The sequence below is a fragment of the Tachypleus tridentatus genome, chromosome 13 (genome assembly GCF_004210375.1).
Source record: "Tachypleus tridentatus isolate NWPU-2018 chromosome 13, ASM421037v1, whole genome shotgun sequence".
In the NCBI taxonomy this organism is placed as follows: Eukaryota; Metazoa; Arthropoda; class Merostomata; order Xiphosura; family Limulidae; genus Tachypleus; species Tachypleus tridentatus.
Window position 1 is genome coordinate 121,345,272 of NC_134837.1, and position 11,574 is coordinate 121,356,845.

Here is an 11,574-nt window from a genome sequence, read left to right on the forward strand (position 1 = left end):
AGGGGGTGCTTTCCTCTGTACGCCACCTGAATTCAGTACTGGTCTTAGATTTTTTTTGTAGAAAAACTGATAATTATTTTCAGTTGTTCTCTTATTCAAACATAATAACGACGGAGTCACAACAATTACAGTCTTGCGTTTTTAGTTTCACGTGAAGAAACTGGTGTAGTAAAGAGACCAACTCATTATTACTTGAGCGGTAATAAAGCGTGTCAAAACGTATGTACCAATCACATTAGAACGGGTAAAATGTTAAGCCTTATGGTACAAGTTGTAATGTTACGTGTCTACTGAACATGAAACATCTTGTAAGTTACCTAGGGCTATTGAACTTAATAAACCTTGTTACTTAAGTGTAAAATGAGATTACAGAGAAGAGCGTGATAGGTAAAAACTGTTGAACCTCGTGATTCTAAAGCACATCGGCTGAATAATTTTAGTTCTATTTCTACCTGTAGGAATGATATAGTAGCACATAACCAGTCGTTCACACTGAAGAAGGTAGCAAAATTAATAACCGATTTGAGGTGGATCGTTGAGGAAAGGTCAAATGTCGTGCAGGTATAAATATATCTTAATATTCATGTGTTTAAAGGATTGATGTCAGAGAAGTTAATGTCACGTGATGTGCAGTTTTTCTCTATGACGTTCTTAACAAATAAAGCTCTCTCTTACAGTAACACTTTACTTACCGACACTAAAAATAGGGTTTCGATACTTGCAGTAGGCAAAGCACATAAAACCCATTGTGTAATTTGGCGCTTATCAACATACTGTTTTATTGTTGTTTTTTTAATGGAATATAGAAAATAAAAGGGTACTTCAAACCAGATAATACTTCACTGATGTCTCGGGGAGGAGATGTTAAAAGGAAATGTTCTATTTAACTCGCGTTTTTTTTTATACCTCCACACAATCACATAATCGTAGGGTATAAAAATATCTACCTACTTTGTATATACGTATATATAGTTTGTTATAATCAAATACAAGCCGAAACAAAAATAAAAACTACACCAATTAAAAGGATCCCATGGTAAAGGCTAGAATATACCCTAAGTTTTGGAAGTGACTAAGAATGTAGGACCCGCATTACGGTGGGGATACACTGTCTATCAGTCTTAACCGTCATCCGCCAGTCTCGCATGAAGGAATAAAATAAATAAAAATAATAGAAACAGAAATTAGGAGAGCAAGATGTGGGTGCTCAAGCCCACACCTACATCACCTACAAGGTAACTGTTTTCCAAAGTAAAGAAGAAAATATTTATTTTCTTCTTCTTCTGGCGAATGGCGGTTAAGACTGATAGACGGTGTATCCCCACCGCAATGCAAGTCCTTCATATATATATGCAGTTCTTAACGTGAAAGGATTATCTTGAAACTGGCCTGGATTATTCAAAATGTTCTGCACTAACTAGACGTTACAACCTTAACACTGTTGATCACACCTATACAAACATTTCAGGTCCAGGAAACTTTCTATGTACATTACTATTTTTTTCCTTATTCACAAAAACCAAAAATAAAGAGTCTTAAGTTCGTTTCTTTTCCGTTTGTGCCAGAACTAGTTACTAGTCATTTATCAATCCATGATCTGTTAACTAACTTAAAATCAGACATAACAACATATGTTGTTGAAGGTTTGTTCAGACCTTCAAACAAGACAGTAAATTTGTTACCAAACTTAAACTTAAACCCAGACGTAACAACTGTGTACAGACGTTCAAACACGACCGTAAGTTTGTTACCTAACTTGAAACCAGACGTAACAAATGTGTTGAACTGTTCTCAACTAGACTGAGATAACCTTTAACAATATAATAATATAGTTCTGAATACTAAACTGTGGTAACCTGAGTAACAGACTCACGCGGATATGATGAATGGACTGACGTAACCTTAGCAACATACTCTTTGATCTAAACAATGAAATGATGTAACCTTGACAACATACTCACGTGATTCTGACGACTGGAATGGTGTGGATCAGAATAAGTATCAAAATCCACGCTGACGATTCTAACGCGCATCATTAAGCCTCGTCGTCTCATTATAACTGGCATGTCTTCTTCGTATATAGTTGTTTCTTGTGAAAAAGACGGTTGGTAACTATCCGAACTATACGTCTGCTCAACGTAAAGGTTTTCTTGACAAGTCAGTCCTTTGGTTATATCTCTAGTCTGAGAAGAGAGAAGAGCCTGCTGTTGAAGTGAGTAAACCCTTGAAATATGCCCACATTCCGTGTGAAGAGAGGGATCCAGTGAAGCAGACGTTGCTTCAACTCCAGTTTTTCGAATGTCTCGTTTTGGGGGCTCGTGGCAGTAGAAACGATCATTATCTTTCTGTTCGCTATGATCCGTCCAGTGTTTGTTTTTTCCAGGAGAAGCTCTACCTGACAACCTTTCTGTGTACAGAGTCTCCAACGATGTTTTTAATCCCCCGTCTCCTTCAGCTGTTGGCGACTCTGGACTAGTTGTTACCATGGTTACCGCAGTCACTGTACGATCGGTGGGTCTTGTGTTCGCCATTTTCAAGGTAGCATGTTGTTGGGCGTATGTTGTTGGTTGTTGTGCGTGTGTTGTTGCAACCCCTGTTGCAGTAATTATCGCAGTGTCGTTCGATTTCGAATCAAATTCTTTAGTGAACGTTAAATTCTTCGAAGCTGGAGGCGTTGATTCCGGACTAGATGTTACCATGATTACCGTAGCCACCACGGTGTCAGCCTGACCTTGTTTAACACGATGTCCCTGGATAGGTAGTTAATAATGTTTATTTTACTCAACTACTTCTCTGACGGGAGCATTTCTCGGCGTAACAAAGGTTTTTCAGAGGAAGTTCTTGCCGATAATTGTACCACTACATCAAAACTAGGGGTCTCGAACGTTACAGTACGAATGAAATGTACTTGAGCACAAATATCAGAGTCATTTTAGAGAAAGATGGCAGCTGTAACATAAGAACAACCGATTATAACAACTAAGCAAAACACGAATATTTTTGTGCCACATCATAAACTAATATTTTCTCCGCTGCATAAAGGCCCAGCTATACAGGACTTAAAGACCGTTATCCAAATATAAACCAGTGGAATCGTTAGCAGCTTAGTAGGAAAGATATACCTCAAAAGTAATATATCAGATTCTCAAAAAATACCAGCTTTCAGCTCGGCGAGAAAATCCTCATATGGACGAGTTATTTGTCCTACGAAAAGTCACAGGTTTACTCTCCAAAGTTGCTCCTGTGACCTATGACATTATTCACTTAAACCTTTTCTTATTAACTCGTGTAACAGGCGAGGTAAAACTCGATTACCTACCTGTTATAGGCACTTGTCTGTTGGCGCTAACTATCACGCGCCGCGTCTTTCGCCGGTCGTGAAGTGTGCATTTTGATCAAGATTTATTTAACGAAATAACTCCTATTCGCTAGTCTCATCCTTATCTCGAACTTCGGGACCTCATTCTAATCTTTCTCTGCACGTGAAAAATGAACGTAGTCAAACCTCAAGACGAAACAGCAGTAAACCTCTCCATCCGTCTGCACAACGTGGTCTATTTCGGAAACACGACTGTTGAACTCTCGCGCACAGGGGTCTAGCATTCCCCGTATTTACTCACAAGATACACTGGTTACACAATGTGAAGCACTTTGTGTTCGAGTTTTCTCTCTCTGGCGCGCGTGCTCTGTGACGCACCAAACTGGAACATTGTTCAGGAGTCACGAGATTTCGCAGCCTTTTATATCTCTATTTAACACATGCTTATCTGTTCATTATTTAAATCAATAGTGTGGACAAAAAGAAAAGAACATTAACAGATGTTGGACAAAGTCAACCACGTATCTGTTTGTATATCTCTATGAACGTAGATTCATGGTGTTAGAAAAACACGTAGGTTCAAGAAGTGTTGATAGAAATGAATAAAAAACAACAACATATAATCCGAGCCATTTCGAAAGGTAGGCCTTTCTTATTCAGGGTCAAACTGGGAATCATTCCCCTGAAGAAGAAAGGGTTAACTTTAGAAAACGCTAAGGTTATAGGTTTTTAATGATTTCAAAAAACGTTGAGAAATCGCTTGACCTGTGCATGCGCTGTAGCATGGGTCTGAGAATACAATGTTAATACAACAAACTTTCGATGGCCAAGGCATTAATAAGATTAGTTATTTGTGTAGCAAGAAATTACAGTTTATGTTTAGGAGAATAAGTTTAGTTATCAGTGTAGCAGGAGAGCTACCCTGTAATTTCTTGCTACACTAATAACTCAACTTTTAACAATGAATATTAATTTACTTAAAATCCAGTTAAATACGCTAACTTTAAAACTAGTTTTTAATAACATATACGATTGTTTGTTTGTTTTGGATTTCACGCAAAGCTACACGAAGGCTATCTGCGCTAGCCGTCCCTAATATAGTAGTATAAGACAAGAGGGAAGACAGCTAGTCATCACCACCAGCATCCAAGTCTTGGGCTACTCTTTCACCAACGAATAGTGGGATTAACCATAAAATTATAGTGCCCCCACGGTTGAAAGGGCGATCATATTCAGTGTGATGGAAATTCGAACCCTCGACCCTCAGATTAAGAATCAAGCGCCCTAACCACCCGGAATGCCTGGCCAACATAGACGAAAGGGGGTAGACACGAGCACTTCAGTCACAAGAGATCTGGCATGAACCTCTTACACATTAGTTGTGGATGAACTAAATTTATTCTTCATAATAACAATTGTATTTTGCTCTTTTGCAGGATGCTACATAGGGGAAAAAGAGAGATATGAAGTTGGCTAATCCAAGAATTTGGCATGAACCACTGACCACTCAAGCAATTGCTACTTCTTCATGGTGGACCCTTCCAAACGTCGGGCTGGCAAGAATGCAACTACTATCATGTATCCAGACCTTCCATCATCCATCTCCCCAGTGCCACACTGCCCTGAGCTCCCTGTAGCCACTCCACCAGAGAGAAAGCAGCCATCCTCAGAAGAGAGCAACAAATCAGAAGAGGAGGTAGACGTTGAAAATCCAGATTACAATTACAATTTCAGAGATGCAGCTGGTGAGAGAAACCCATACTACCACAACCAAAGAGACCTTGTTGACTTGATCAGACATCTTGGCCTAACAAAGTCGAATGCCAAGACTATATTTTGTGGCTGATACGTGAAAGTGATTTACATTAAATCGCAAATCTCGAAAACCTACTCGCTTCTAAACATTTTTGTTCATTTTTGTATAACTTTAGTGTAAATACATATAAATCTTGATTCACATGCTGTTTTATTCAAACCTTATGTAAATGAAAATGTGCAAATTTGCCCGTTTTTACATAGAAAATAGGTTAAATTCTAAATTTCATTATCCAGGTCAGAAAATCAAAGTTTGAAGAGAATAATGGCCATTTTCTGTACTTTTACAACATAAGCAATTAAAAAAATCACACATAGTATCCAGAAACAAAATTTATGTTATATTGTGTTACTTTTATTACAGCTACTTTTCATCCATTGGTGGCTTACATCGCAGAAGTTACAATGACGCAGCGCACGTGCACTCATGATACCGTATTCAAGAGTATAAAATTAATCTTTAGTCTTCCCTGTCTTGGCGATGTTTCAGTGGGCTAGTATTTTGTAATATTCAGTTACATTTCAATTATCATTATACAATACATATATATTATTACTATTTACAAATAAGATTTTAAACTTTGTTTTAAACATAGAACAGTAAATAAAGAAGCAAAGCAAACAATTATCTCTTTTAGTTACGACCTTTGTACTCAGTTGCTACTTATTGTATAGCTTGCTAACCCTGAAGTTCCCCAGTGGCTCAGCGGTATGTCTGCGGATTTACAACGCTAAAAATAGGGGTTCGATACTCGTGGTGGGCAGAGCATAGATAGCCCATTGAGTAGCTTCACACACGAAATTTCTTAAGGTTGTTGTTTTGAATTAAGCTGTATTTCGGTCTAAAAAAGTATAAATTTCGAGCAGAATAAAGACTCAATCTACCTTTTTGAAATCTTGTTTCAAAAAAACGATATGGCGTCCTAACACATAAAAATCCACAAGGGGTACATTTTGAGCTTTCGTTTAGTTATTTAAATATCATACATATAAGTACGTAAACATAAGAGACCGTTTCAAACAATGGAAAAAGGTGAGAGGGACCACTGTGTTTGATTCAACATACAAATAATATTTCAACAAATAGAAAAGATAGGAAATTCTTATTTTAAATTTTAGTTCGTTAATATTAGTAATTTGAGTTCTTAATTCGAATAAAACTATAGCCTCAGTACTTTTACATCATTAACCCTAGTACACACACTCAAAAAAATTACGTTGCCCACACTGGGGGTCATTTTTTACCCCCACCAAAAATATTAAAAAAAAATTATTTTCATATAAGCAAAGTATAAATTTGGACAAAATATTTATTCTATACAATTTATGCATATACTCTGGGTAACTTTATGTTCATTGCAAGCCATTTTACTACATTTGATACACTTTGAAGGAGTTTTTTTCCTTGAACCACGTGCGCATATTTGACACCATTTCCTAACGTTCTCTTCAGCAACTTTTTGTCTTTTTGGAGGTATCACTTCATTTGTATCGTCTTCAGGCAGTAATTCATCAGTAAGCAACTTCAGAAATTCACGTCTTGCTCTTTTTTGGTACTTTGATGCGAATTCTGGATGGCGCTGGCGATAGAGAAGGTAAGCATTGTATGCGGCAGCATCAAGAATGTTATAAAATAGTGCCATTGGCCACCTTCTGGTCTTTCTTTTTGTGGAAAAGAATCTAACTATTTGGTCTAGTGTATCGACTCCTCCTTTGGTGGAGTTATAATATGATATTATTTCAGGTTTTCCTGATTCATCATCGATTGAGGGCTCTCTATGCAATGTAGATAAGAATATTCTAGAATGCTCGAGAACATTTATAGAGTGTTCTAGAATGTTCTAGAACACAAAATTTCATATCAATATATTATTTGATTGTTTACCAGAAATGTAATTGAGTTTTTTAAACGGGGTCAAAAATGACCCCCAATGTGGAAAACGTGAATTTCGACATTAAACAAGGGGTGTAATACCCAATTTGCATAAAATACATGTTAAACGTATTAGTATAGTATGTTATTAGTATAGATTAAATTAGGTACATTTTTAGGCACGAAAGTCACATCTTTGATATTTCTATAACCAGTTAAACATAAGTGGGCCCATTTTTGACCCCCACCGCGTGTATCTAATTTGAGCCAGTGCAGCATTCAACATACCACGTGACTCACAAAACCGATGTTTAAATGTTTTTAATATTTACTTTTAAACTAAAGAAATTAAGTAATATATAGTATGAAAATTTGAATTATAAACTACAGGTGGATACCACAATTAATGTCATTAATTCATAACACAGTAATTCAATAATTTTTCAATTGGAGTCAACAAACGTGATGACTTGGCTTCTGACCCATCTAGAAAGGATTAAAACCACAACAGTCAATCCTGTGTAGATGGTGAATGTTGCCTGTAATTTTTATCTCTCTGGTCAGCAGTTCAGAATTAGGGAATAGCTATTCTTGAACTCGTGAGAATATGGCCTGGCCATTTATAAAATGTCATTATACACTAAACAAAACTTACGTAGGCATAATATAAACACCTCTGTTACCTGTTTGTATGTTCACTTCATTACTATTACCTTCCGATCAGAGAAAACAACCAACTTAGCTCGAAAGTAAAAATTCAATCTGGCTTTTGTAATAGTGATAGCTAATTACGTATAATTGTCTTACGTTGTTATTTATAAAGATTAAAATGCATTGTGTCAGTTGAAAACCCTCACTGTTATCGATATTTTCGACCGTAATCCCAATAACAGAATCGGCCACCTCAGGCCTAAATACATATGTTAAGCCACAAGTGCAAAACAAACTTTATAACAGAAGTATGCCAGTAAAAAATAAAAAATATATATAATGTTGTGACATTTAAGCTATTTAAACAGAACAGTTGTGTTTTCGAGTTATAATTTGTAGAAAAGAAAAAGTATAATTTATATTATTTCCTAATCTTTTATGGTGGTTACGAGATTGATAAAAATCTATTGAACACTATTCAATATTGAAAATAACATATAAAATAAAAAGATTTCACATATAAACCCTTTTAAATATATATTTAATCTTAAGATCAAAATTACTCTGCATGTTGGATAATCAACACTCTGAAAGAAAAACCTTTAATAAAACAAATCTTTATTCAAAAACCTGATATTTTGTGTATGAAAGTCTTGTAATGTTCACCAATAACCTGTAAAATTTTGTAAACATGTGTGTACGTTATCAGAAAGCACAGTATAATTACTCTCATGGATAATTTCGTGGTTACGAGCTGAGTGGATTATACCCAACTGGTAATGAAAAGGTTAATGCCCATCCAAATCCACTACCGCCACTACAGCTGAAAGTGCAAACTGCTTTTGTAGCACTATGCTTCGAACCCAAGAACTTCATATCCCATGCCAGATATACAAACTAGACAATGTTCAAAGACAGACAGTTAAAAAAAAAAAGTAGAAGGTGTTTTTCCCAACACTGATCAGCAAAGAAGACTTCCCCACTCCCTTTACAAAGTTGTTGTTTTTTTCAGTTTATTTTACTCAACACTTATAGATATTCACGATGGATTAAAACATACTATACATGTAACGAATGTCATTAAGCTGAATATTAACATGCACGATTATTGCGCGTGTCTTTGGGTCATCGGTAAATAGTTCTATGTTATTTATTCGGAACAATGAATGATCCTAGGGCGTTGCTACAGCTGTAGCTTAGTGCGTTAACACTACATTGGTGAACTGGACTGTACTTGCAAGAGATTTTTGAAGAGATAATTTGACTTATAACATGTACAGTACCCGGTTGTTGCCATGACAGTCAAGGTTAGTGAAAAATACATGAATGAAAGCTTTATATGTACAAGTTCGTGATAGTAAGTTTTCTCTTTGTCTTTGCGTTGTTGTTGTTTTGAATTAAGCACAAAGCTACACAATAGACTATATGTGCACTGCCCAGCACGGGTATCGAAACCCAGTTTTTAGCGTTGTAAGTCCGCAGACATACCGCTGAACCACTGGGGGTCTTGTTCTTGTGTATGGAAAGTTAATTACAATCTCGTGTTGGTTGTACCGTTATTCCAGAAGTTCATTACAATCTCGTGTGTGATGTATTGTAATTCCAAAAATTTATGTATGCATATAAATGCATTCGTTGTTCATGATATATTAACTTGTTACACAAAATTCATGTATATTATTAAACTGATAACCAGCATGAGACATAACACATAATTCACGATCTGTTACCCTGATAAAAAGTTCATGTATATTATTAAAATTATTGTCAAATTAGCACGCGATAGTGTACATAATTCATAATCTATTGATCTGATAAAAAGTTCATGTAAAAATATATGTGCTGAATAGTCTAGTTCAAGCATCTATATAAACGAGTTCCACACAATGGGCCTGTACATGCGTTATAAGTGTGACGGTCAAACCTACTATTTGATCACAGAAAAGTAGTCCAAGGGTTAGTAAATGGCTCTGTCGACTAACCCGCTTGCTCTCTAGTATATTCTATCACTTTGAAATTTGGGATGGATATTCGGATACAGCCCTTTGCACAACTCGGATTTCGATACTCTTGGTGGGCACACTGCAGATAGCCGATTGTGAAGCTTTGTATTTAACAGTAACCAAACTGGCCAAACTTTGTGTAGCTTTGAGTAAAGATCTTAGAGAAACCTTTTCTAACAACACATATCACAAGCGGATATTGTTTTCTTACTCACTGTGTTGATAGACAGTCAAATATGTGCTATCGTTTCTAGTCTAGTTTCAAATCCTCTTTGTTTTTGGATTTTGAGCAAAGCCACTCAAAGGATTTCTGCGCTAGCTGTCCCTAATTTTGAAGTTATAGACAAGATGGGAGACAGCTACTCAACATCATCCACCGTCACCACTTGGACTACTTTTTACCAACAATTGATTGACTGATTGTTTTGAATTAAGCACAAGGCTACACAATGGGTTATCTGTGCTCTGCCAACCACGGGTATCGTATCCGATTTCTAGCGGTGTTTTGTCGCAGACACACCACTGTTTCAGGAAAAGTTCAACTAATTTAATTTTTTTAATAATAAAAACGTAACTTGCTCACATTCAAAACTAGCTTTTCTATTTTAACATTATGCGCTAATCCAATCAGGACTTTCATACACAGAATAAATGAGTGAATGAAAAGGAAAAAATCAGACACCTCATTAAAACAAACATATAAAAAATGTATAGCAAGTAGAAAAAACAAGAGTTATATCGTTATTTAAATATATAATGAGTTATTATTCGTTAATTAATTTATTAAATATATAATGAGTTATTACCCATTAACTTATTTATTAAATATGTAACGTTTGTTTGTTTTTGAATTTCGCGCAAAGCTACGCGAGGGCTATCTGCGCTAGCCGTCCCTAATTTAGCAGTATAAGACTAGAGGGAAGGCAACTAGTCATCACCAACCACCGTCAACTGTTGAGCTACTCTTTTACCAATGAATAGAGGGATTGACTGTCATGGCTGAAAGGGCGAGCATGTTTGGTGCGACGGGGATTCGAACCCACCGCCCTCAGATTAGGAGTCGCACGACTTAACCCATTCATTAGTTTATTAAATATGTTATGAATTATTCATTAATTTATTAAATACGTTATGAATTATTCATTAATTTATTAAATACGTTATGAATTATTCATTAATTTATTAAATACGTAATGAGTTATTACTCGTTCATTTATTTATTAAATACGTAATGAGTTATTACTCGTTCATTTATTTATTAAATATGTAATGCGTTATTATTCGTTCATTTATTTATTAAATATGTAATGCGTTATTATTCGTTCATTTATTTATTAAATATGTAATGCGTTATTATTCGTTCATTTATTTATTAAATATGTAATGCGTTATTATTCGTTCATTTATTTATTAAATATGTAATGCGTTATTATTCATTAATTTATTTATTAAATATGTAATGCGTTATTATTCGTTAATATATCTATGACCCTTCAGATTGTGTTTTTTTGTTGTTGTTTTTTATCTCACTTTCTAATCACATAACTATTCACTTCTCGCTGATCAGTAAGTCTGGGGATTATAACGCTAAAATATAGCGTTCGATTCCATGCATTGGAGACAGCTTATGTAGTTTTACGTTAAAATAGCATCAATCATGTAATTAGGTAATAAAGTACTTATCTAATCTTTTTTATAATTTTATTCGCTGCTGATTGTTGAGCACATGGGCCCGGCATGGCCTAGCGCGTTAAGGCGTGCACTTCGTAATCTGAGGGTCGCGGGTTTGCGCCCGAGTTGCGCCAAACATGCTCGCCCTCCCAGCCGTGGGGGCGTTATAATGTGACGGTCAATCCCACTATTCGTTGGTAAAAGAGTAGCCCAAGAGTTGGCGGTGGGTGGTGATAACTAGC

The 11,574-nt window shown here is 35.8% G+C and overlaps 2 protein-coding genes across 2 annotated transcripts in view; one reads left to right on the forward strand and one right to left on the reverse strand.

Moving 5' to 3' along the window:
* Positions 1-2,493, reverse strand: part of LOC143240385 (microtubule-associated serine/threonine-protein kinase 3-like) — a 110,665-nt gene extending 108,172 nt beyond the window's left edge. The window contains exon 1 of the mRNA XM_076482719.1: positions 1,962-2,493. Within this exon, the coding sequence (XP_076338834.1) occupies positions 1,962-2,486 (525 nt within the window). The 5' untranslated portion in view covers positions 2,487-2,493. The remainder of the gene's footprint in view (positions 1-1,961) is intronic.
* Positions 2,459-5,919, forward strand: LOC143240387 (uncharacterized). Its single transcript, XM_076482722.1, has 2 exons — positions 2,459-3,892; positions 4,756-5,919. Exon 2 carries the CDS (start codon positions 4,848-4,850, stop codon positions 5,163-5,165), a length of 318 nt encoding a protein of 105 aa, XP_076338837.1. The 5' UTR covers positions 2,459-3,892; positions 4,756-4,847; the 3' UTR covers positions 5,166-5,919.
* Positions 5,920-11,574: the final 5,655 nt, after the last annotated feature.

Coding starts and splice junctions, on each gene's coding strand:
- LOC143240387 (XM_076482722.1), top strand. CDS start 4,848: ATGGTGGACCCTTCCAAACGTCGGGCTGGCAAGAATGCAACTACTATC.